This window comes from Symphalangus syndactylus, chromosome 7 (genome assembly GCF_028878055.3).
Source record: "Symphalangus syndactylus isolate Jambi chromosome 7, NHGRI_mSymSyn1-v2.1_pri, whole genome shotgun sequence".
NCBI classification, from domain to species: domain Eukaryota; kingdom Metazoa; phylum Chordata; class Mammalia; order Primates; family Hylobatidae; genus Symphalangus; species Symphalangus syndactylus.
The window spans coordinates 8,055,266-8,081,699 of NC_072429.2; the positions used below are offsets into that span (position 1 = coordinate 8,055,266).

The 26,434-nt window shown below is 51.7% G+C and overlaps 1 protein-coding gene across 2 annotated transcripts in view; it reads left to right on the forward strand.

Moving 5' to 3' along the window:
- The window catches only part of ADAMTS2 (ADAM metallopeptidase with thrombospondin type 1 motif 2), a 237,914-nt gene that overhangs the window by 167,600 nt on the left and 43,880 nt on the right, over window positions 1-26,434 (forward strand). For both annotated transcript variants that reach the window (XM_055284998.2, XM_055284999.2), the window contains exons 6-9: window positions 20,870-21,026; window positions 24,860-24,965; window positions 25,588-25,731; window positions 26,158-26,290. In XM_055284998.2, coding sequence (XP_055140973.1) covers window positions 20,870-21,026; window positions 24,860-24,965; window positions 25,588-25,731; window positions 26,158-26,290 — 540 coding nt within the window. The remainder of the gene's footprint in view (window positions 1-20,869; window positions 21,027-24,859; window positions 24,966-25,587; window positions 25,732-26,157; window positions 26,291-26,434) is intronic.

The window sequence follows — 26,434 nt, forward strand, 5'->3', positions numbered from 1 at the left end:
GGTCAAAAAGGCTGAGACAGCTGCGCAACCCAAGCAAGTGAGAGACTTCCTCCAAACGTCTTGTAAAGTGAAGATAATTCAAATAGTGCCATATATGCGTAAACTTTCATAGACAGTTCAGTTGAATAAAATAGTTGAAAATACCCCTCTTACAAATAACCTACCATGATAAACACAGAATGCTCACTCTGTTATAAATAAATATGTAACATAAATTAATAAATAGGAAATTAAATTATCATATGACAAATGTAAGCCAATACAACATTCAACTATTTAAATCACATAAATCAAGAAGAAAATATTGGTTGTCAAGAGCTTTCTAAGCATAAATCCAATTGAAGAAATTGTAAAGGGGAATATAGATATATTTGGATAAGTATAATACAAAACTTCTGTTAAAAACACAATGGAAAGGCAAATGACAAGCAGGAAAAACATTTGCAATGTGACAAATATATCTTAATATCTAAAGACCTCCTCTAAATCATAAGGAAACAAAATTGGCAATGGAAGGAAACAAAGAAAAAAATCCAAGTGGCTAGGAGAAAACCCATATGGAAAAATATCTAACTCTACTATTAAAGAAATAAATAATACACCATTTATAAAGCATCAACCCTGTTAAGATGAAAAGGGATTTATGGCTGGGTGAATGAAGCAGGCACACGCTTTCAGTATGAGTACAGATATTCCAAGGAAATGTAGCAATATTTATCACTGCCCTTAAAAATGTTCTTTTTTTTTTTTTTTTTTGAGATGGAGTCTTGCTCTGTTGCCCAGGCTGGAGTGCAGTGGCGCGATCTCAGCTCACTGCAACCTCTGCCACCTGGGTTCAAGTGATTCTCCTGCCTCAGCCTCCCAAGTAGCTGGGATTACAGGTGCCTGCCACCACACCCAGCTAATTTTTTGCATTTTTAGTAGAGACGGGGTTTCACCAGGTTGGCCAGGCTGGTCTTGAACTCCTGACCTCAGGTGATCCGCTCGTCTCAGCCTCCCAAGGTGCTGGGATTACGGGGTGCGAGCCACCGTGCTCGGCCTTTAAAATGTTCTTGATGTTTGCCCCCAGACATTCATTTCTGTGACCCCAGACTTTCATTTCTGTGACCCCAGGCATTCATTTCTACAACTGTGTTCCAAAGCAGTGATCCCAGCTGTGGGCCAAGTTTTAGGACCAAGACAAGGGTCATGGCATTCTCTCTCATGTAAACAACAGCAAACAACCTATATTGTCCAATAATAGTGGTCTAGTTAAGTAATGATAAACCTATGTGGTAGAAGATTCGGCTACCACAAAATTGCGTTGTCAAAACATGTTTAATGGCATTGGGAAATGGTTACAGTCTAAAGTTGTTTGTTGTTTGAAAAGCAGGATCTCAGTTTTCCATATGATCTCAATTTGGTGTACAAATGTATTTACTGAAAAGACTGGAAGGAACACATCAAATGTGAACAGGATTTCTCTGTGGGCAGTAGGCTAATTAATTTTCATTTTCTTCTTTGTACTTTACTGAATTTTTAAAATTCAATATGATGAGCATGGTTTTTATTATTATTATTATTGAGATGGGGCCTAGCTCTGTTGCCCAGGCTAGAGTGCAGTGGTGTGATCATAACTCACCGCAGCCTCTGTCTCTTGGGCTCAAGGGATCCTCTCATCTCGGCCTCCCAAGTAGCTTGGACTACAGGCACGCACCACCACACTCGACTAATTTTTTTTTTCTTTTTTTTTTTTCTTTGTAGAGGCAGGGTCTCACTCTGTTGCCCAGGCTGGTCGTGAACTCCCAGCCTCAAATGATTCTCCTGCCTCTGCCTCCCATAGCACTGGGATTACAGGTGTGAGCAACTGAGCCTGGACCAGCATGCTGCTTTTATAAACAAAACAGTGCATTTTAAATTTATGAAATTTAAATTTTTAAAATGATTTTTAAAAAAGCATTTAAAAATGGTAGGATCCAAACGATGCCGTTTGACTGAATTCAGCACCCTGGAGAAAGGTCTCTGTCACGCTCAGTCCTTTATTTCTGATTTCAATGAAGACATCAAAGAGAATTCATGCTTTCCCTTGGCACCTCATCTCTGCAGTGGGCTGGGGAGGAGTAATGAGGTTTCCGTGTTCCATCCTATGTGCACTATCTCATGTTTCCTGTGGCTGGGGCAGTGGGTCCACCTGCAGCAGGTCCACCTGAAGGAAATGGGGAATCTTGGAGTGAGGACGCAGGCTGCCATAGGTACGTGGTCTCCCCTGCATGAGAAGCCCACGCCCCTGGGTTAGCAGGCGCCACCCTCCTGGCCAGGGCCTCCTTGGCCCCCGCCCCTCATGCACCTGCAGGGGCTCTGCTTCGCTGGGACCCCCGCCCCTCATGCACCTGCAGAGGTTCTGCTTCGCTGGGACCCCTACCCCTCATGCACCTGCAGAGGCTCTGCTTCACTGGGGCCATGCTGGAGCCCCGCTTCCCCTTTTGGCAGAGTCAGGAATGGGGCAGTGGGGAGGGGACCGGTTGTCAGGTGCAGCCTGCTCTTCCCAGGGACAACATGGGGACATGTGCAGGCCCTGGGGGTGCTGAGATCCACAGCCAGCAAAGCAGGGCAGCCCATGCCCGTGGTGGGCACCAGGCAACTTCTGTGACACCAGGTACAAAGAGAACAGAGAGGACATAGGTGAACTGAGGCTGGCCTTGCTTCCGCCTCCTGCTGGGAAGGGGCTTGAGAACTGATGGTGGTGAGGGATTGGAAGACAGAACCAGAAGCTAGATGCACGCTTCCAGAGCTAACTACAGATGGAGCCAGCTTACCCCCGGCCCTGAGGGCTCAGTGGACCACCAGCTGAGGAGGCAGGGGAGAGGCAGTGCTGAGTTGAGGGATGTGGGACCCAGGCCGCCCCAGTGCCTGTCTCCAGGCCCCTCAGCCTAGCTTGGAGGACAACAGACAGCTGGTCCCTCTGTCAGACCCCAGGAATTCAGGGATGACTGGCCTCCTGGAATGTTCTGGAACATTCCAGCATTCTGGGCCTTTTTTTCTGCTCCTAACTCATGCCTGCCCAGAGTGGGGCTCAGCAAAGCTCACCCCATACTCTGCCCACCTTCTTCTGCCTGGCCCTACCCCGCCTGCCTCCTAGAAGCCTCCCAGATCAAGCCCGGGAGGCAGTGACGGGGGTAGGGGACTCCAGCGCCCATGGGGTCCGCTATGTCCTGGGGATCTCCTGAGTTGATCAGCTGAGTGTGGACTGCCAGAACAGCTGGGGCCTGCCTGCCGCTCTGCCCTCCTTTGGGGGGTTCTGGGCTGTGAGAGGGGAAGTGAGCCGAGGCTGTGAATCCTCATTGCTTTGGGTTGGACCCACTGCAAAAGTGCAGGAAATAGCAGAGCAGAGGAGGTGGCACTGCTAGGGGCTGGGCTGAAGGCTTGGGGTAGAGGGCACAGCGGCCAGGAAAATGGGTGCTGGTCATGGGCCCTGGCTGACTTAGCAAATGTGCTGTGGGCCACAGGGCTTGGGAGCAGCCTCTGTGGGACAGGAGGAGCCATCTGCCATCCCCAGGTGACCAGGGGAGAGGCCGTCCTGGGGAGCAGCAGTACACAGTGCACCTCAATGCCAAAGACCTGGCTGTTTTCTTTTTCCTATTTCAAATCCATCACAGACCAATACTTCTGTACCGTACATTATAAATGAATTATTGGGAAAAGCAAATGTGACAAAAACCGAGGTATCCAGAAACTATAGCTCTGGATTTTCATTATTAAATTCTGTGGACATCAACTCAACCCATCCAATTGCTATAAAAGTTTCTAGTTTCTGTACTTGTCTCACTGTGGACTGGAACAGTTTGTGTCCACCAGGCACAGACTTCACTTTGCATGGCACTGGGGGAGGCCCTGTTTTCAGGTCTTTGAGGTGTGTGACGGATACGGGAGGAGATGTATCCTGGTGCCCCCAAAGTATCCGGCCAGCCCAGAGCCTCTGGCTTCCCGGGCAGCTGCTGTTTAATCCCAGGGAGGTGCCGGAAGGAGGAGGGGAGAGGAGCCCTGTGTCCAGGCAGTATAGCAGCAGACAAGGCAGCAACAGAGTGGTGAGCACCAGCAAGGAATACAGCAGGGTGGCAGGCAGTAGGGGACCATGGATGGAGCGGCCAGGATGGGGACTTCCCAGCCAAGATCTGGGGGCAAAAGGCCCAGCTCCCGCGTCCAAGGGAACAGGCTCTGCTTGCTCACAGAGAAGCACAGCCAGGGCTTCTCGATGGGGCTCTGGGGACAAAGTTTGGCACATGGTGAGGATGAATTCTGATGAGCTGCTCTTCAAGGAACCACAGGCTTCCCATCAAGGAATGAGGCCCCCGTCTCTAGGAGAATTTTAGCATGGCAAAACCAAGGCTATGGCAGTCAGGAGGGGGCTGAGCTGTCCCCCCCATGGTGGGGACAGACTCTGGGGGCTGTGAGACCATGACCCAGACTTGGGCAGAAAGTGGCCCAGGTATTCGGTTCCTGTTATTCATCCCAAATTGTGACAGAAATAGACCAGCTCCCCGCCTGCCTCTCCCCCATTGCCTGTACCCCAGGCCTCACCAGGCTCCAGTGGGGATAAAATTGGTAGCACTTGTTTGAGTGACATGTTGTTTCTCTTCTAGCTTATGAGAAGCCTCTGAGTTATCTCAAGTTTTTCCTAAAACAACATTTTTTCTCCATTTCTTAAAAAAAAGCATAAGAAAAGAAATGATCTTATTTTATACAATATACCACCAGCCAGGGAGCAGAGCATCGGCAACACTTGAGGTTGCATAGCAACTGGCTTTTCAATTGATTTTTTGAGAAGGTACCAAAGCTACTCAACTGTTCTCATTTTAAATATTTCCTAGGATGATGAAAATCAAAGCAAATGGAAATCAGAGACTTGGGGACCATCAGAGAAGGACATAAAGTGTCTTGTTATAAAAAACCAGGTTAAGACAAAGTGTGGAATGCTTGTTGGAATTTTTCAGCATTGGAGGTGAAAGGTCTAAGAAATTCTGCATGTGAGTCTCTTAGTGGAAAGCAAGAGAAGAGAGGTGCTGGGGGCGGGGGCTTGGTGTGCCCACCCACCCACCTGTAGGGTAGAGGATTTACAGTGGCCCAGCCATGGTGCAGGAAGGCCAGGGAGTGAAGGTCTGGGGAGGATATATCAAGGGCCCTGGGGATCTGGGACAGGGGGCGAGGTGGGGAAGCACACCCCATGCCTCACCCAGGCACAGCCCCCTGTCCTCCTGAGCATCTGGGTCCCAACCCCCAACCTGATAGGGGTGCAAGGCATGATGGCCCACCCACGTCATCCTCCATCCACCTCCTGACCCAGACCTACCTGGGTCCAGAGAACTAGGAGGCACTAAGGCTGGACACTGCCCTTGGGAGGTGCCTTAGTCTGTTTGGACTGCAATAACAGAAATACCTGGGTAATTTATAACCAATGGAATTGTGTTACTCACTGTTCTGGGGGCTGGGAAGTCCAAGAGCAGGACACCAGCAGAATCGATGTGTCGTAAGGACCCATTCCTCCTAGAAGGCACCTTCTAGCTGTGCCCTTGCATGAACAGGCTCCCTCAGGCTCCCTCAGGCTTCTTTGTAAGGGCACTAATCTCATTTATGGAGATTCCACCCTCATGACTTAAGGACCTCTCAAAGGCTACACTTCCTAATACCATAACATTGGTTCTCAGCTTTCAACCTTTCAAATGTGGGGAACACAACATTCAGATTCTAGCAGGAGGCCCCTCTCCTGGCTCCCCACAGGCCTGTACTGGCTCATGCCTGGGAAGGCTCAAGTTGAGAATCCTGTTCTGGCAGCTTGGCTCTCTCTGGGAACAGCTTCCCAGGCTTTGGGGAGGATGGCTGGAAACAAAATGCTGGAAGGATATGGGAGTTCTGGCAGAGAAATGAGGTGCATGCCTCCTGCCCCAGCTCTTGTTGTGGTTCCCTGTCGTGATGAGATTTGATCTGTAAGCCCTGCCTGGAACAAGAGACCTCCAGCCTTGGGGGATCCCACATTGCACTCAGCTGGGGAGCATGGCAGAACGTGTGCTCACGGAGCAGGGATGGTGGGACCCTGTCCCTGCCATTCATTCTGGCTTTGTCCATACTCGCGGGACCTTTGGTGAGCAATTTAACATCACGGAGCCTTAGTTTCCCTCATAAGAGGAGGTCTGTGAAACCCTAGCACATAACAGGAATGACGACAGTCATAAAGGTGTTCGTGCAAGTGACTGTTTGTAGAGCTTCTGGGACAGGCACCGTCTGAAGCCCTTTACCTGACTTTATGCCCTCATCCCCACGGCAACCCTATGGAGTAGGCGCTGCGATCATCCCCATTTGACAGTGAGGACCCTGGCTCCACGGGGTGAGTGGCCTGCCCGGGGCCACACGCTGGTAGAGCCACTCTGCTCTGGGAGGAGGGGCTGGACTCTGTGATCTTGGTGGTCAGGAGCACCAGCCTCGGGCTCCTTGCCCTGGTCCCCTGAGGGTCAGTTGCTCCCAACCAAGAGTGACTTTGCCACCCCTCCCCCCACCCGGGGGACATTTGGCAGTGTCTGGAGAGACTTTTGGTTGTCATGACTAGGGGGAGGGTTCCACTGGGTCCTGGCAAGGAGTGCCCAGGGGTGCACTCAACATCCTGCCATGAACAGGGTGCCCGCCCCACCCAACAGGAAGTATCTGGCCCCCAATGTCTGGAGTGCTGAGGTTGAGAAATGTGGTCTGCTCACCGGAACCCAACCTCCCTGCTGTCCTATCCTGCACCTGTTTGGGAGGCTGGTCTGAGGCATGAGGGCCCCTCTGGGATGGGGATGGTTGAGAAGCTTTGCTGAAGCCACATCCCCTTGGGGCATGAGCCAGCCCCAGCAGGTAGGCCAGTCTCCGGGGACTGCTGTTCTACTCCATCAGTATCAACAGCACGGCAGAGACAAGGACAAGGGACATTTGTGGGCGCTGACTGCACCCTGCCTGAACCGTCATGGGCGGAAGCCCCCCAGCTCTAAGCTCGGAGCTGCAGTTGTGCCCATTTTGCAGGTGGGGACAAGTAAGGTAACTTGCCCACGAACAGAGCAGATGAGATACTTAGTCCGGGCCTAGAGCTGCCCAGGTGACCTCACCTGCCACCTGCAGTGGCCTCGGTGAGCCTTGGTCGGGTAGCGGCCTGCGGGGCTGGCTGAGCGCGCCTTGCCCAGCAGGCAGAGCCTCCTGGCGGGGCGGGCGCGGTTCCAACAGAGACGGCCTCCAGGCTGCCGATCCCCATCCCGCTTTCCTCCCACGTCTCCTTGACTGAAGGAGGGAAGAGCATAAATAATTCAGCTCATTCCAGAGCAAACAATGGAAATGCCGGAGAGCAACGATTGGAACAGAACTTTTTGCTCAGGTCGTAATTGATTTATTTAGGGTGAGACCCAGAGGCTGTCTTGGGGCCGCTGGAGCTCCGGGAGCCCAGGTGCAGCCGCGGAGTCTGGGCTCAGGGTGCGTCCCCGGCCCGGGCCGCCGTTCTCGCGGCAGCAGCGCCACCTGGTGGCCGCTCGGGCCCGGCCGTTCCTTCGCGTTGCGCCCCGCGCCGGGGGCGGCCACCCCGACCTCTCTGTAGCTGTGGGACTTCGGCGAGTCCCTTCAGTTGTCTGAGACGCAGTTTGTCATCCGGAAGGTAGGAAAACACAGTTGAGGTGAGATGTTGTGTGCCCAGCCTGAGCCTAGCGGGGCGCTCCTTGCGGACAGTAACTTCTCACTGGGGTCAGCGTCTGCCGGGGCGGCCCTTCGGGTTCACTTCCCCAGGCCTCCTGAGAACGCCCCACAGTCGACCCCTCGCTCGCTGCCCAGCCTGGCTCCTGAGGGTGCTTTGCGTTCATTCCTTCATTCCGGTGTTCCCTCCTGATCACTGAGCGCCCAGCAGCCAGGCTCCTCTGGCCGCATTCGCTGCCTCATCCCGGCATGGAGAGCAGAAGCTGGGATTGCTCCGTGGCGGGAGGAGCCGGGCTGCTGAGGGTAGGCGTGGGCCAGGGCTGGGCACAGACTCGGACCCGGCCCTCAAGGAGCTTGGGCTTTAGTGACTCAGAGGCCAGCGACAGCAACAGGCACATCCCCAGTAGATGCCCCATCCGGCAGGGGACCGACCACACCCAGGAGAAGGGACCAGGCAGGCAGCTCAGAGCCGGGGTCTGGGGCCTGGGGCTTGGAGCTGGACGCAGCCTACTTGCCCACCCAAGGCCCACAGGCCCCCTTAAGCTCCTGGCTGTTCCCTGAGGCCCGTGGGGTTACCCAGACCCCTGCAGGCTGGGCCTGAGGTTCAGGGGCCCTCAGTGTTTCCTCACCCTTGCCCTGGCCAAGACTCCTGACAGCCCTGGGGAGCGTTCAGCAAAGTGACCTTCTGACCCAAGGTGAGGGCCATCAAGCTCTTGCCTCGCGAAGGCCCTCGGATCTGCCCTCTCCACCTCATGGTGGGATCACTGGCCTTTCAGGCATGTGCTCAGACCCTTTCCAGCCCAGGCCAGGGGAGCCAAACAGGCTGAACCTGGAGGAAACGCCATCCTTCTTGGGACCAGGCTTCTGGTGCAGCTCTGGGAGGGCCCCAGGGGCCTGGACGAGTGTCTGCCTCCTGCATCTGGGCAGCTCTGTGAACCGGCATAGCAAGGAGGGTCTCTGTGTGGACATAGGTGGGCACTCATGATGGCCAAGGAGGACCCTGCACTCTGGAAGAGCCAGCCTGGGCCAGGGCCCCAGAGCACTCGGGCAGTGGAGCCCAGTTGGGAGCCCATGCCTGCAGCGGCCGATGTCACCTCCAAATAGGGGTGGCAGAGCCCTCCATGAGGGGTGACGACTGTCCTGGGGCCCCTGTGGAGGGTCCGATCAGCCTCCTAGGAAGCTCATCTGTTCCCGTGCTCTGAGCTAGGGTGAGCCCACTCAGGACTCCTCCTGCATCCTGGACTGGGTGGGCCCCTGGACTCCATCCACATCCCGACTGCAGGCTTCTCCTGCCTGGCTCTTCTGGGGCCCCTAGGCTGGAGCTGGGAGTTCTGGGAGCTGCTACCACTATGAAGAGTCTGCCCTCAGAGGCCCTGCCTCACTCAGGAGGTGGACCCTGCAGCTACCATGCAGCCCCAGGGTCTCGAAATGTCCATCCACGGTCATACAGCACCATCTACCACCCCCTGCTCTGGAGGGTGGGTGCCCGCAGCTGCCCCTGGGAGAGGACTGGCTGCCCTGTAAAGCCCTGGTTGGTCCTGCAGCCACCCCCTTGCAGATCCTGGGGTGCTACTCCCCAGGAACACCATGGCCCAAGGGGCTCACTCCTGGTCCCCACCTCAGCGCAGCTAGGAACAGGTGGAGTCACACAGACAGACTTTCCTAGAGGAGCCGCGCAGAGCCGAGCAGGCAGCTGGAAGTCAGATGCATTCAGGACTGGGAGGGACGCAGATGACCAGGGTGAGCTGGTGAAAGAATCCTCGGTTGAAACAAGCAGTGCAGCCTCCCTCACTTCTGGAGGAGATCCATATATGAGAAATGTGTCTCCTCCTCCTCTCTCAGGGGAAGCGCAGTTCCCATGCTTGACACATAGCAAGGGTGCAGGATGGTGGGGGCTGGGGTGCCCCAGGCAGCAGGGACCCATCTGGCCTCCTGCATGCAGGCCAGGTGGCAGAGGAGCAAAGGAGGTCGCATCCCAGCAGGTGGTTCCACTGGAGCCCAAGTGACCCACAGGGGAGTTCGCTGCGTGTCAGGACAGTATCCTTGGCTGGAGGTCTCAGCGGAGAGACCTAAGCTTGGCTCTTCCCTTGGGTTCTGACGGCCTCCAGTAGCGAGGGCCTTGCCCTGTCCACGGCCAGCCCAGACTTCCCTCCTGGGCCGCAGACCTGTCCAGCTGCCCCGAGGTCTCTGCCTGGACATCAGTTTCTTTCTGTGAGGAGTCCTTAGAGGCATGCAGAACCCAAGGATGCCTGTAGCTCTCATGGAGTGGGAGGAGTGGGTGGGTGAAAGGGGGCTCTGGGGTGCATGAGCAGGAGTTTGTGGATGGTTGTTTTGGGTGCTGCCACCAGGCAAACCCACTTCAGCCAGTTTTCAGTCCTTTCGAACCTGTGCTCCATGGGCCTAACGTGGATCCCAGCTAAGGCTTGGGGCTGACCACCCACAAGGGCTGCACCCCCAGAAGTGGGAGAGCTCCCAAAGCAAAACTGCCCAGCTCTTCCCAGTGGGCAAGCTGGCCAGGAAAGACACTGCCGGGACCATGTTCCATGCACTGCGGACCCCACGCTCTTCCTCTGGAGCTTGCCGTCCTCTTCCCAGGCCTCCTCTTCTGCCTCGCTACCAACCCCCAAAGCCAGAGACTGTGCCATCTCTGCCTCATTGTTCCCACCCTGCAGCCCTGATGCCTCTCAGCTCCTGCCACCAGGTCCTGACCCTCCTGACATAGCACCAGCCACACCTGCATGCATCTCAGTGCCACACTGTCCCCTTCTATCCCCACTCCTTCCTCACTGACCCAAAGGGCTTTTTTAAGAATGCACACAGATCTTGCCCTGGCCTCTGGGCACAAGGTTAATGTCTGGGCATCATGGGTACCCCATAGCCCTTCAATGCTCCAGACCCAGCTAGGACAAGATCTCTGCCCCTGGGTTCCTCTGTGCCCGTCAGAGATAGGCCGGGACCTTGGAGATGTTGGGATGTTGGCAGAGACAGAGGAAGTACAAGCAGCTCCGGGGCTTGTCAGTTAAGCTCCCAGTGGCAGGCTGAGTCCTGGGGTGCCCGGACACTGAGGTAACCCTCTCCTCTACTTCTTGGGGTACCCCCTGCTGGGACCCAGGCTCCCAGGGTCTAGCACACTCTCATGTCTTCTGAAGTCTTGCCTCCCAGAGCTCCCCTGGCCCCAGTGCAGCTTCCCCTCCCTGTGCCCATGCACCCCAGCCCTCCCCTCTGCCCCCTCCTCAGGGAGTCTCCTCAGAACCCCAAAGCCAGAAGGGGGTCATAGACCCCTTTAGCTCTGGACCCTGCAGCACAACTTCCTTGGGGTTGGAGAACGAAAGTGGCAGGCTGCCTTCTTGGAATGGGCCAAGAAAAAAAGCAAAGCAAGAACAAAAACACAAATCAATATTTCAATAAATTGTCTTGCCGCAGCAGCAAGATCACTTTGGCTGCTAAGAGGGGCTGGGAACCCAGGCTGAACCACAGAAGCCAGCATCTGGGAGGAGAGAGGTGACCGGCCAGAGTGGATCCAGTCTGCAGGACATGGAGAAGGGGCTGCCCACTGCAGGGCCCTTATTCCAGCGTTCTGGAATAAAGTGGTGACGGGGAGGATGCGTTGTTTTGGCTGCATAACTGATTTTAATTTGAGCCAGTGTTTACTATTAGGTAGGTGTCTGTAAAATCCGGATTTCACGATTGACCTGAGAAATCTCATCCGGCAGCTCTGGGCCTCTGTTCCCGCCAGCACTGGGTGAATGTTGCTCCCTTCAGCTGTGCCTGGGCACCTGGGTTTGCCACAGTCCTTGCCACTCCTTATCACCCCCCTCCCCACTCTATTCTAATAGGGAAATATTCCTCTCTACCCTTTCTCCTTTGAAACTGGGAAAACACAAGATGGACTTACTTTTCGTGCAACCAGCCTGCCTCATTGACTTGTCACCTGCCTTGCTCCTGGAGGCGCTTGGGTTTCTAGCATCCTCCCAGTGCTCCCCACAAGCCCACAGGGAGGATGGCGGACCTCCCTGCACACCTCCAGCCTGCCTGCTCCCAGCCTGCCTCGGCCTGGCTCCTGCCCGCAGCTCTGTCCTACATGCTAGCCTCATTCCTGCCTCTGGTCCTGATATTGGGGCATGTCTTTATGGATGGACTCTTGACTCCTCCTCAAAGACTTGGCCAGGGCCCTTCTCCCACTGAAAAACATATAAACTGCCCCCAGAACATATCAGCTGCCCCCAGACCAGACGCCATCTTTCATGGGCCAGAGGTGTCCTGACTGGGGTCCCTGTGGTCCCCCAAAGGAGGAATCACGTGGATCAGATTCTCTTCGCTGCAAGTGACAAGAACACAACTCAGAATTGGCTTTCACAAAGAGAGGAACTTCTTGAAGCATAAATGACACACGTCAGCATCAGGCAGCCTTCGCGATGGCCCCCAGTGACTCAGTCTCTTTTTTTTTTATTTTATTATTATTATACTTTAAGTTTTAGGGTACATGTGCAATGTGCAGGTTTGTTACATATGTATACATGTGCCATGTTGGTGTACTGCACCCATTAACTCGTCATTTAGCATTAGGTATATCTCCCAATGCTGTCCCTCCCCCCTTCCCCCACCCCACAATAGTCCCCTGTGTGTGATGTTCCCCTTCCTGTGTCCATGTGTTCTCATTGTTCAATTCCCACCTATGAGTGAGAACGTGCAGTGTTTGGTTTTTTGTCCTTGCGATAGTTTGCTGAGAATGATGATTTCCAGTTTCATCCATGTCCCTACAAAAGACATGAACTCATCACTTTTTATGGCTGCATAGTATTCCATGGTGTATATGTGCCACATTTTCTTAATCCAGTCTATCATTGTTGGACATTTGGGTTGGTTCCAAGTCTTTGCTATTGTGAATAGTGCCGCAATAAACATATGTGTGCATGTGTCTTTATGGCAGCATGATTTATAGTCCTTTGGGTACATACCCAGTAATGGGATGGCTGGGTCAAATGGTATTTCTAGTTCTAGATCCCTGAGGAATCACCACACTGACTTCCACAATAGTTGAACTAGTTTACAGTCCCACCAACAGTGTAAAGTGTTCCTATTTCTCCACATCTTTTCCAGCACCTGTTGTTTCCTGACTTTTTAATGATGGCCATTTTAACTGGTGTGAGATGGTATCTCATTGTGGTTTTGATTTGCATTTCTCTGATGGCCAGTGATGATGAGCATTTTTTCATGTGTTTTTTGGCTGCATAAATGTCTTCTTTTGAGAAGTGTCTGTTCATATCCTTCGCCCACTTTTTGATAGGGTTGTTTGTTTTTTTCTTGTAACTTTGAGTTCATTGTAGATTCTGGATATTAGCCCTTTGTCAGATGAGTAGGTTGTGAAAATTTTCTCCCATTTTGTAGGTTGCCTGTTCACTCTGATGGTAGTTTCTTTTGCTGTGCAGAAGCTCTTTAGTTTAATTAGATCCCATTTGTTAATTTTGGCTTTTGTTGCCATTGCTTTTGGTGTTTTAGACATGAAGTCCTTGCCCATGCCTATGTCCTGAATGGTATTGCCTAGGTTTTCTTGTAGGATTTTAATGGTTTTAGGTCTAACATGTAAGTCTTTAATCCATCTTGAATTAATTTTTGTATAAGGTGTAAGGAAGGGATCCAGTTTCAGCTTTCTACATATGGCTAGCCAGTTTTCCCAGCACCATTTATTAAATAGGGAATCCTTTCCCCATTGCTTGTTTTTGTCAGGTTTGTCAAAGATCAGGTAGTTGTAGATATGTGGCATTATTTCTGAGGGCTCTGTTCTGTTCCATTGATCTATGTCTCTGTTTTGGTACCAGTACCATGCTGTTTTGGTTACTGTAGCCTTGTAGTATAGTTTGAAGTCAGGTAGCGTGATGCCTCTGGCTTTGTTCTTTTGGCTTAGGATTGACTTGGTGATGCGGGCTCTTTTTTGGTTCCATATGAATTTTAAAGTAGTTTTTTCCAATTCTGTGAAGAAAGTCATTGGTAGCTTGATGGGGATGGCATTGAATCTATAAATTACCTTGGACAGTATGGCCATTTTCATGGTATTGATTCTTCCAACCCATGAGCATGGAATGTTGTTCCATTTGTTTGTATCCTCTTTTATTTCATTGAGCAGTGGTTTGTAGTTCTCCTTGAAGAGGTCCTTCACATCCCTTGTAAGTTGGATTCCTAGGTATTTTATTCTCTTTGAAGCAATCATGAATGGGAGTTCACTCATGATTTGGCTCTCTGTTTGTCTGTGATTGGTGTAAAAGAATGCTTGTGATTATTGTACATTGATTTTGTATCCTGAGACTTTGCTGAAGTTGCTTATCAGCTTAAGGAGATTTTGGGCTGAGATGATGGGGTTTTCTAGATATACAATCATGTCATCTGCAAACAGGGACAATTTGACTTCCTCTTTTCCTAATTGAATACCCTTTATTTCCTTCTCCTGCCTGATTGCCCTGGCCAGAACTTCCAACACTATGTTGAATAGGAGTGGTGAGAGAGGGCATCCCTGTCTTGTGCCAGTTTTCAAAGGGAATGCTTCCAGTTTTTGCCCATTCAGTATGATATTGGCTGTGGGTTTGTCATAAATAGCTCTTATTATTTTGAGATATGTCCCATCAATACCTAATTTATTGAGAGTTTTTAGCATGAAGGGTTGTTGAATTTTGTCAAAGGCCTTTTCTGCATCTATTAAGATAATCACGTGGTTTTTGTCTTTGGTTCTGTTTATATGCTAGATTACATTTATTGATTTGTGTACATTGAACCAGCCTTGCATCCCAGGGATGAAGCCCACTTGATCATGGGGGATAAGCTTTTTGATGTGCTGCTGGATTCGGTTTGCCAGTATTTTATTGAGGATTTTTGCATCAATGTTCATCAAGGATATTGGTCTAAAATGCTCTTTTTTTGTTGTGTCTCTGCCAGGCTTTGGTATCAGGATGATGCTGGCCTCATAAAATGAGTTAGGGAGGATTCCCTCTTTTTCTATTGATTGGAATCGTTTCAGAAGGAATGGTACCAGTTCCTCCTTGTACCTCTGGTAGAATTTGGCTGTGAATCCATCAGGTCCTGGACTCTTTTTGGTTGGTAAGCTATTGATTATTGCCACAATTTCAGAGCCTGTTATTGGTCTATTCAGAGATTCAACCTCTTCCTGGTTTAGTCTTAGGAGAGTGTATGTGTCGAGGAATTTATCCATTTCTTCTAGATTTTCTAGTCTATTTGTGTAGAGGTGTTTGTAGTATTCTCTGATGGTAGTTTGTATTTATGTGGGATCAGTGGTAATATCCCCTTTATCATTTTTTATTGCATCTATTTGATTCTTCTCTTTTCTTCTTTATTAGTCTTGCTAGTGGTCTATCAATTTTGTTGATCTTTTCAAAAAACCAGCTCCTGGATTCATTAATTTTTGAAGGGTTTTTTGTGTCTCTATTTCCTTCAGTTCTGCTCTGATTTTAGTTAATTCTTGCCTTCTGCTAGCTTTTGAATGTGTTTGCTCTTGCTTTTCTAGTTCTTTTAATTGTGATGTTAGGGTGTCAATTTTGGATCTTTCCTGCTTTCTCTTGTGGGCATTTAGTGCTATAAATTTCCCTCTACACACTGAATGTGTTCCAGAGATTCTGGTATGTTGTGTCTTTGTTCTCGTTGGTTTCAAGGAACATCTTTATTTCTGCCTTCATTTCGTTATGTACCCAGTAGTCATTCAGGAGCAGGTTGTTCAGTTTCCATGTAGTTGAGCGGTTTTGAGTGAGTTTCTTAATCCTGAGTTCTAGTTTGATTGCACTGTGGTCTGAGAGACAGTTTGTTATAATTTCTGTTCTTTTACATTTGCTGAGGAGAGCTTTATTTCCAACTATGTGGTCAATTTTAGAATAGGTGTGGTGTGGTGCTGAAAAAAATGTATATTCTGTTGATTTGGGGTGGAGAGTTCTGTAGTTGTCTATTAGATCCACTTGGTGCAGAGCTGAGTTCAATTCCTGGGTATCCTTGTTAACTTTCTGTCTCGTTGATCTGTCTAATGTTGACAGTGGGGTGTTAAAGTCTCCCATTATTATTGTGTGGGAGTCTAAGTCTCTTTGTAGGTCACTCAGGACTTGCTTTATGAATCTGGGTGCTCCTGTGTTGGGTGCATATATATTTAGGATAGTTAGCTCTTCTTGTGGAATTGATCCCTTTACCATTATGTAATGGCCTTCTTTGTCTCTTTTGATCTTTGTTGGTTTAAAGTCTGTTTTATCAGAGACTAGGATTGCAACCCCTGCCTTTTTCTGTTTTCCATTTGCTTAGTAGATCTTCCTCCATCCCTTTATTTTTTTTATTTTTTATTTTTTTGAGACGGAGATCCCCCACCAAGGATTAAAGGAGGATGAGACCACTGTTGAGCTAAGACTGGGGCTGCAGTCTCATCTGAAGGCTGTAGTGGAGGCAGGTCAGCTCCCAGGCTCATTCAGGTGGTCATGGCGGGCCCCAGCTGAGCTGTTGCACACCACACTGTATGGGCCCCTCCTGGGGCTGTCACCCATGTCAGCTTTACCCCACACCGTTGCCCCTGCTCGAGGGACCCAAGAGTCTTGCTCTGTCGCCCAGGCTGGAGTGCAGTGGCACAATCTCGGCTCACTGCAAGCTCCGCCTCCTGGGTTCACGCCACTTGAGCAGGCAGTCTGCCCGTTCTCAGATCTCCAGCTGCGTGCTGGGAGAACCATTACTCTCTTCAAAGCTGTCAGTCAGGGACGTTTACGTCTGCAGAGGTTACTGCTGTCTTTTTGTTTGTCTGTGCCCTGCCCCCAGAGGTGGAGCCTACAGAGGCAGGCAGGCCTCCTTGAGCTGTGGTGGGCTCCACCCAGTTCAAGCTTCCCGGCTGCTTTGTTTTCCTAAGCAAGCCTGAGCAGTGGCAGGCGCCCCTCCCCCAGCCTCACTGCCACCTTGCAGTTTGCTCTCGGACTGCTGTGCTAGCAATGAGCGAGACTCCGTGGGCATAGGACCCTCCAAGCCAGGTGTGGGATATAATCTCCTGGTGTGCCGTTTTTTAAGCCCATTGGAAAAGCGCAGTATTAGGGTGGGAGTGACCTGATTTTCCAGGTGCCATCTGTCACCCCTTTCTTTGACTAGGATAGGGAACTCCCTGACCCCTTGTGCTTCCCGAGTGAGGCAATGCCTCGCCCTGCTTCGGCCTGGGCACGGTGCACTGCACCCACTGTCCTGCACCCACTGTCTGGCACTCCCTAGTGAGATGAACCGGGTACCTCAGATGGAAATGCAGAAATCACCCGTCTTCTGCGTCGCTCACGCTGGGAGCTGTAGACTGGAGCTGTTTCTATTCGGCCATCTTGGCTCCACCCCACCCAGTCTCTTAATGTCCATGCCCTGGGGTAGGCGGGACTGAGATTCTGTCAAAAGCAGACTGTGGCTTCTGTAGGGGAGGTGCATTCTCTTGTTGTCTTTTGGGTCCCTCGAGCAGGGGCGACGGTGTGGGGTAAAGCTGACATGGGTGACGGCCCCAGGAGGGGCCCATACAGTGTGGTGTGCAACAGCTCAGCTGGGGCCCGCCGTGACCACCTGAATGAGCCTGGGAGCTGACCTGCCTCCACTACAGCCTTCAGATGAGACTGCAGCCCCAGTCTTAGCTCAACAGTGGTCTCATCCTCCTTTAATCCTTGGTGGGGGATCTCCTGTAGTGCAGGGGGGCTCCAGCCACTGCAGGCCCCCCACCTCACACCTTGCCCACTCCTTGGCCCACTTTGATTGTATGTTCACCCTGATCCTTCATGGTGGCCAGGAAGGCATGGTGCTGGGATTGGCCAGGCCTGCCTGCCCCTGAAGCCTGGGGTCTGACTCAGATTAAAGGAGGGGTTGTGTCATGAAAGGGAAACAAGGGCAGGCAGAAGTCACCGCAGCCCAGCAGGGCGTCGGAAGCTACTGTCCCACTACATGGGGCTTAGGACCCTGAAGGCAGGTGAGTTCATCATGGACAGGACTCCCTTGACACTGATGCTGGGAGACATGCCCTGGAGGAAGCAAGGCCCCTTTGCCTGGAGCCCAGCAAGGCTGCTGAGCTGTGCTGGGTGTGCTGGATGGAGACACTCACACTGCAGCAGGGGCCCTGCCACCTGCTAGGGTGCCTAGCAAAAGCGCTCATTAGTGACCTTTGTGCTGACCTTCTGATTTGGATTTGGGCTGGCAATTTTTAAAAATTTTATGTTAAAAAGTCATTCTTGTTTGGTTTTTGATTTTGCTCTTACTGTTATTTTTAATTGACATGTAATAATTGTACACATTTCTGGGGTAGGGCGTGATATTTTTACACATGTATGCAATGTGTAATGATTACATCAGGGTAATTAGCATATCTGTCACCTCAAACAGTTATCATTTCTTTGTGTTGGGAACATTCAAAGTCCACTCTTCTAGCTATTTGAAAATGCACAATACATTCTTACAGATTCCAGGCACTCTCCGGCGCTATAGGGCACTAGCACTTATTCCCCCATCTCGCTGCACTTTTGTACATGTTAACCAGCCTTTGGCCGTCCCCAGCCTGCTGCCCCCCAGCCTCTAGGAACTGCTGTCTATTTCTATGACATCAACTGTTCTAGCTTCCACATATGAGTGAGAGCGTGCGGTATTTGTCTTTCTGAGCCTGGCTTGTTTCATTTAACATAAGGTCCCCCAGGCTCATCCATATCTGGGCTGCCAATCTTAAGTTCAGCAAGTACAATCAACCACAAGGCCCAAGCTCTAGCACCGAATCACATCCACCCGAGGGATGAGACTCTTCCTTCTCGTACCATCCCAGGCTCACCCCCTAGCTGGTGACAGTGAGAAAGGACATTCTTTTACCTGATTCCTCCTTCGGAACTGTGACCTCTCAAGGCTACCCAGAGGCGGATACTACCTGACAGGGACTCGGGATGAGCTGCAGAGGTTCAGGCTTGGATGTGATGCAGATACCCACTCCTTTCCTCCTGTATCAATTAGAGTAGGTGAGGTTATGCTACAGAAACAAACACACTTTGCATCCCAGTGGCTTAAAACGACGAAGATTTCCTGCTCATGCTGTATGTTCAATGTGGGTTGGCAGAGGATTCGGGTCTCACTGTCACTCAGGTCCTGGGTGACAGAGCAGCCACTGTCTTTATGTTGCCAGATCTCGTGTCAGAAAGGAGAGATCTCTGAAGGGTCTCAATGGGCAATTAGATGCTCCAACCAAAAGGAGACATGCCCCACTTTTGCTCACAGCTCATTGGCCAGAGCTAGTCACATGCTCTTCCTGGTCATGATGGGAACAGGAAGTGCACCTCCCCTTGCCCTCCTCCAGCTTCCTCTGGGGTGTCCACATCTGTGCCAATGTCCCACAAGTCCTGGTCACAGGACATCACACTCTGATTTATGATTTATTTCATCAGGACTCATGGAAACCTTGTTAGAATGAGTTATCTCATCTCCCAAGAGCAGGAAATAAAGTCTTTACAATTAACTCTGTGCTTGGGACTTGGGAATTGGTCTGCTATCTTGTCAGTCATACTAGGACTCCTGGGAATGACTTGTCTTACCTAGCCTTGAATTGTGCTCCCTTCTTCTGGAACTAACTGGCTTGCTAACAATACCCTTTGTTGTTTGTTTTGTTTTGTTTTGAGACAGAGTCTCACTGTGTTGCCTAGGCTGGAGTGCAGTGGTGTGATCTCAGCTCACTGCAACCTCCACCTCCCAGGTTCAAGTGATTCTCCTGCCTCAGCCTCCCAGGTTGCTGGGATTACACCACCAAGCCAGACTAATTTTTGCATTTTTAGTAGAGATGGGGTTTCACCATGTTGGCCAGGCTGGTCTCAAACTCCTGAGCTCAGGCGATCCACCCACCTCAGCCTCCCAAAGTGCTGGGATTACAGGTGTGAGCCACCATGCCTGGCCAACTTTTTGTTATTTATAGACACAAAGAGAAATATGTGGCTCTACTTTGTGGATACATTTATGCAAGAGAAAAAACACCTGCATACATAGCTTCCAAGGAATGCACATCTCTATTTTATGGCCAGATACATCCTTAAAGGGGAAAGGAACACGCCCAGGACTGAGAGGGACTCTTGGTTCTCTTGGAGGGAACTACTTCGGTGTTTGGAGTCTATGGTGAGAACAGAAACCAAAATGTCTGCTGTGAGGATTGTGGAGGAAAAAAGGAAGGGTGCTGCTCCCAGAAGCCTCGCTTTTGAAATGATATTGTGCATGTCTTATTTAAGGAGGAAGTTTAGGGCAGTGAGTTGAATATAGATTTTGATTTCAGGCTTCTTGGGATCCTATCTCAATTCTTCTGCTTCCTAGTTTCATGACCTGGGCAAGCTGCTTAACTTCTCTGAGTCTCAGTTTCCTGTCCAGGACAGCCTTCTTAGTCCTGAAGTCCAAATGATAGTGCCTGCTGATGTCATGGTGCAGAGAGAGCGTACAGGATGCACGGTCCCGAGGCCACCCTGGCTGTCAGGTGTGCGTCATGATACAAAATGGAATGGGATAGTTCCCCGGGCTTCCCATGCATAGTTCCTATGGGAATCATCTGTGTATGCCCCTGTTCTTGATATGGCTGTTTTTCTATTAGGTTGGTGCAAAAGTCCTTGCCATTACTTTTAATGGCAAAACTGCGATTACTTTTGCACCAACCGAATATGTCAGTTGCAGTTTCTTTTCCTCCACCGTGTTGGTTTCTGCAAGTACCTTCACACAGGGGGAACGTATCAGGTGATCTCCTGCTTTCTCTAGCCTTGCACAGCACACTGGGATTTCCGCCTCCCCTGCCACGGACCCTCTCAGAACTGTAGCTCTTTGGGGTGAGGTCCACGTGGCATTTGCCTTCTGTGGACACCTTGCACGGAACAGGTGCCTCATAGAACAAACACAGGGACTTCTGGAAATGGGGTAGATGGTGGGACTAAGCGAGGCCTTAAGTGACCTAGAGCTTGGCTTCTGCATCTCACCTGAAAACTGCGGTGACTTTGTGTGGAAACTCACGCAGGTGAGTTTCCACCCTGTCGAAGAGTGGAGCCCAGTGGGAGCAGGTCCTGAGAGTGACCGGGCAGGGCCTTTGTACCACCTGGAACAGATTTCCGGTGGATGGAGTCTGTCAACACTACAGCCTGCTTGGCTCCCCACTGGGCCACCAGGCACCAACCTCTCTCTTCCATTTCTGTCCATCCCCCTGCAGTCCATGAGCCTCATCGAGATTGGGAACCCCTCTCAGAGCCTGGAGAATGTCTGCCGCTGGGCCTACCTCCAGCAGAAGCCAGACACGGGCCACGATGAATACCACGATCATGCCATCTTCCTCACACGGCAGGACTTTGGGCCTTCCGGCATGCAAGGTGAGCCTCACCCATGCAGGGCCACAGAGGTGCGAAGCTGGAAATGAGCCCCTGGTCGTGCAAGGGGCCCTGGGAGCCATGGCCCAGCCCAGGGAAGAGTGTCAGGGCAGGGAAGGCTGTGGCCACCTTAGCTGGGTGAGGGTATGGGGCAGTGCATGGATGGACAAATACATCATTAGAGCAGAGTCCAGTGTCCTGAATTGAACCTATGTGTATAGGGACACTTATGTGTCACAAAAGTGACATTTCAGAGAAGAGGAAGAAAACAGTCTAACAAATGGTGTGGGGCCAATTTGGAAAGAAAGGAGGCCTGTCACCTCCACTCACTCTATAGACAGAGAGCATCTCACATGGATTTTAGGTCTAAATAAGAAACACAAAATAATGAAAGAAGATAACGTAGGCGGATGGCTCCATGTTCTTGGCATAAGAGACGTTTTCTTTAAAAAGAGACAAAAAAAGGCCAGGTACGGTGGCTCACGCCGGTAATCCCAGCACTTTGGGAGGCCGAGGCAGGTGGATCACGAGGTCAGGAAATTGAGACCATCCTGGCTAACACGGTGAAACCCCGTCTCTAATAAAAATACAAAAAAAATAGCAGGCCATGGTGGCGGGCGCCTGTAGTCCCTGCTACTCGGGAGGCTGAGGCAGGAGAATGGTGTGAACCCGGGAGGCGGAGCTTGCAGTGAGCCAAGATCGCACCACTGTGTTCCAGCCTGGGCGACAGAGCGAGACTCCGTCTCAAAAAAAAAGAGACAAAAAAAAACAAAAAACCACGAACTCAATGGAAAAAACTGATAAATAGTAGCACATTTCAAAAGTCTGTGCATTAAAGGCACTGCTAATCCACTGGGGGAAATATTTATAAAAAAGGACTTATATCTGAAGTATATGAAGAACGCCTACAAATAATAGTAAGGATAATAAAGACAATCCAGTTGGAAAATGGGCAGGAGACTCTTATCAGGCTCTTAACAAAATATGAATGAGCAATAAACATATGAAAAGGCACTCAACCTCACTAGACATTGGAAAAATGCAATTGAAACAATGAGGCTGGGCATGGTGGTGGAGGACTGTAGTCCCAGCCGCTTGGGAGCCTGAGGTGGGAGGATTGTTTGAGCCCAGGAGGTGAGCTATGATCACACCACTGCACTCCAGCCTGGGCGACAGAGCAAGGCCTGTCTTACAAAAAAAAAAGGAAAATTTAAAAAAAAAGAAAAACACAATGAAATATCAAGACATATCTAATAGCATAGTTAAGTCAAAAAGACTGAAACTACCACGTCTGGGTGAGGAGTGGATAGCTCCCCTCAAACGCAGTGCAGCCGGGTGTTGCCCTGACCGTGTGATGAGAGTGCTCTTGGCTCTTTTGTCTTGCTGAGGGCACTAATGGGGAGCAGAGCTATCCCCTAGGAGAGGAAACCGACATAGCTTTTATATTAAGTAACCCATTTAAAAATGTGAAATTGGCCAGGTGTGGTGGCTCACTCCTGTAATCCCAGCACTTTGGGAGGCCAAGGCAGGCGGATCACTTGAGGTCAGGAGTTTGTGACCAGCCTGGCCAATATGGTGAAACCCCATCTCTACTAAAAATACAAAAGTCAGCCGGTGTAGTGGCAGGCGCCTGTAATCCCAGCTACTCAGGAAGCTGAGGCAGGAGAATCGCTAGAACCCGGGAGGTGGAGCTTGCAGTGAGCCGAGATTGTGCCACTGCACTCTCCAGCCTGGGCAACAAAGCGAGATTCTGTCTCAAAAAAAAAAAAAAAAAAAAAAAAAAAAAAAAATTATGAAAGGACAGCCAAGGGTTACCAGATATTTTTAAAAAACCAAAACACAAGAAATCCTTACAGCATGAAAAAGCTGGACCAAGATGTAAAACAAAACAAAAGGTTTGAAAACTGGCTCTAGAGAAAATAGAGATAATTTAGAGACAAGAAAAGCATGTTTTTAAAAGTAGGATTCCCAGAATGTTTGAGAAAATACATCCATAAACCCATAAGAGGTTTCTATGAAGAATTAGAGAACAACAAACCATTTGTATAAAATTATGGATAGGATGGGGAAAGTAAAAAATTCGAAAGAAGGCCGGGCACGGTGGCTCACACCTGTCATCCCAACACTGTAATCCCAGCACTTTGGGAGGCTGAGGCGGGTGGATCACAAGATCAGGAGATCGAGACCATCCTGGCTAACACGGTGAAATCCCGTCCCTAGTAAAAATAAAAAAATTAGCCAGGCGTGGTGGCGGGCGCCTGTAGTCCCAGCTACTCGGGAGGCTGAGGCAGGAGAATTGCTTGAACCCAGGAGGTGGAGCTTGCAGTGAGCCGAGATCGCGCCACTGCACTCCAGCCTGGCTGACAGAGCGAGACTCTATCTCAAAAAAAAAAAAAAAAATCGAAAGCTGAAATAAAAAGTCAAGGGCATCTCCCAATGGGAGCAAAAGACAAAAAGATTAACATGAGAGAAAAGTTAGGAGGCAGACCCTCCATCGAGGAGGCACACTCTATCTAATAAGATTCAGGAGAGAGAAAACAGCCACAAAGTAAAATAAGAGGGAAGAAAACAAAGAAAAACATAAAGATGCACTTTCAAATCTCGCAGGCTCCTGTAATGCTAAGTAGGATGGGTGAGAAGCCTCCCGCGGAGGCAGATGCGTCTGCAAGGCTGGCATGCAAAGGACAAAGAGGAGATGGCACCCTTCCACTCCAGCACACAGACTCTCCACTCGTCTCAAAATCTGCAGAGCAAACAATGCAGATTTTCCTGTTTATTACAATGGGAAAAGACAAGGGTTAGATCACGATGCTTCTATTTTTAGTCACGTACACCGCCGGCTCACCCGGGGTCCCAATGGCCCTCCTTCCCTTCTCTGTGGAACACATGGCCTCAGGGTCTCTCAGTGGGGCATGGCAGGAGTGAGGGCAGGTTGGGGTTCTGAAAGTCAGGGCTCCATGCTTGGCAGGCCTCTAGGAAGACTCCCAGGGGTACAAGCAGAGACCTCGTGTGGCACCCATAGCCCTGTATGCACTTCTCTATCTTGTCCAAGCCGCCTCCCTCTGCTGAGACAGGAGCTGGGGAAATGAATAGGTCTCATTATGTATCTTCCTCAGTTTGACGTGGGGTCTCTGCGTCATGAACTTCTGCCACCCTCCCCCTGGCCCTGGGCTGTCGTAGGCCACTGGCCTCATCTTCTGTGGCGACTCTGACCTCTCAGTCCGCACCAGCCAGCCCGCTGCTGGGATATTCTGCAGGGTAGTGTGGCACATCGGCTGAACAGCTTTGCAGCCTTCTGCGGCATTATGGAAACAGGTCTAGCTGGGGTCTCAAGGACCCCAGAGAAACAAGGGGAGACCCAAGAAACACCCCCCAGAAGAGGTGGGCTTGGAGGGTGTGATGCCAGGCAGACGAGCGGCAGGATGCCTCTAGCAGAGAGAGAGGTATGGAGGCAGGTGCTGCTCAGGGGCCACTCAGTGAGGCAGGCAGAGGCAGGCGGCGTGAAAGAGAATGGCAGGCAGGAAAGTCAGGTGTCAGACAAGCCATAGCAGGTGACATCTGACTAAGCAGAGGGCTCCAGCTGCAGTGTGGCTGTTACAGGCAGAACGGCCACGGGGCTTGTGTGGTGACGGGCTGGGGGCCTGCTGTCAGCCAGATGTCGCAGGCTATGAGCTGTCTGCTGTGGTGTCTTCGGAGCTGTGCCAGCCGGGGGTCGTTGCCTGTGGAAGAGAGGGCACTGGGGCCTTGAGGAGAAGCACCACCTGGGAGTGAGGCCAGGCCTCACCTTCCCGTCCAGGCTATGGCAGCGTCTGGAGCCGCCTCTTGTCTCCTCCCAGGCTATGCTCCTGTCACCGGCATGTGCCATCCGGTCCGCAGCTGCACCCTGAACCACGAGGACGGCTTCTCCTCAGCATTCGTGGTGGCCCATGAGACTGGCCATGTGTAAGTGGCCTGGGGGAGGGCGGGGCACAGAGGGGCCACCCTAGGATCCCCAGCCCTGGCTGCCCACTTCTCCTCTGTGCCTTATGAGGGACACGCCCTGTGTCAAAGCCACTTGGGGTGTGGTCTCCTGTCTTCCCAGCGCTGGGCAGTGCTGGCCCGAGGCCCACTTTCTGCTGAAGGAACCAATAGAAGGAGGAAGGGCTCACCTGCAGACTGAGCAGGCGTTCTGGGCCAGCTAGAGCTGGGGACCTTGCCCTATTATCCCATCCAAGCCCCCAGGCAGGGTGGGCTCTACTCCATGTCATAGAGGAGGCTCGGAGGTTTGGAGGGTGGCTTGCCCTGGGTTAGAAAGCTGGAGGCAGGGAAGCCAGGGTTCCGCCCAGGTGTGCGTGCCCCTCCTGGGGACAGGATACCTGGGGGACTACCGGCTGGACACTGTCTCCCCAGAGTGCCTCGGCTTTCAAATTGCAGCAGGTGGACGGTCGGTGCCACCCAGCTCAGAGTGGGCCAAGGTCAGGAGGCCCGTTGGGGAAAGATGGGGCACCCTCCTATCATCGGGGTGGGGTGGGACCGGCAGGCCCATGCGCCAGTGGGATTCAGCCAGCTGCCTCGCCCCTTGCAGGCTGGGCATGGAGCACGACGGGCAGGGCAACCGCTGCGGCGACGAGGTGCGGCTGGGCAGCATCATGGCACCCCTGGTGCAGGCCGCCTTCCACCGCTTCCACTGGTCCCGCTGCAGCCAGCAGGAGCTGAGCCGCTACCTGCAGTGAGTACCGCCCATGTCCCCCGCGGGCGACCCCTCAGTCCCTGGGGTCAGCTCTGGGAGGGTGCAAGTCCCCATGCAGACCAGAGCCAGAGCCCTCCGACTTCAGGTCCTCTGAGCTTCTGTGCAGCGGAGGAGAGAGGGCACACCTGTGAGAGGAGCCTGGTGTCTGCAGGAGAACCCATTGTCAGGGTCTGTCCTTGGATGGCAAGTGGGCAAGGCGGCTACCCTGGGGTCTGCTCAGGCCAGGTCCTGGTATCTTACACCAAGGACAAGAGATGCAGCAGGGAAACTGAGGCAGCACAGCCAGGGGCTGGGATGTGCAGGTAGGGCTGCCATGGCAGCTCCAGCAGGGGCCTCAGCTGCCTCCAGGGCTGTGGACGGTCAGCCATGCTGAAGGCTGCTTGCGGCGCCGTATGTCCCCCACAGCTCCTATGACTGCCTGCGGGATGACCCCTTCGCCCATGACTGGCCGGCGCTGCCCCAGCTCCCGGGGCTGCACTACTCCATGAATGAGCAGTGCCGCTTTGACTTCGGCCTGGGCTACATGATGTGCACGGCGGTGAGTGTGCAGCCCTGCAGCGGGTCCCCTCCCAGGCCTGGGGGGAGGTGTGCTGGTGTAGGGGCAGCTCCTGGGACAGTGTGAGGACCGGCCCAGCGTGGGGAGGGCAGAGCAGCCCTCCAGAGTGGCAGCCTCTCCCTCTGC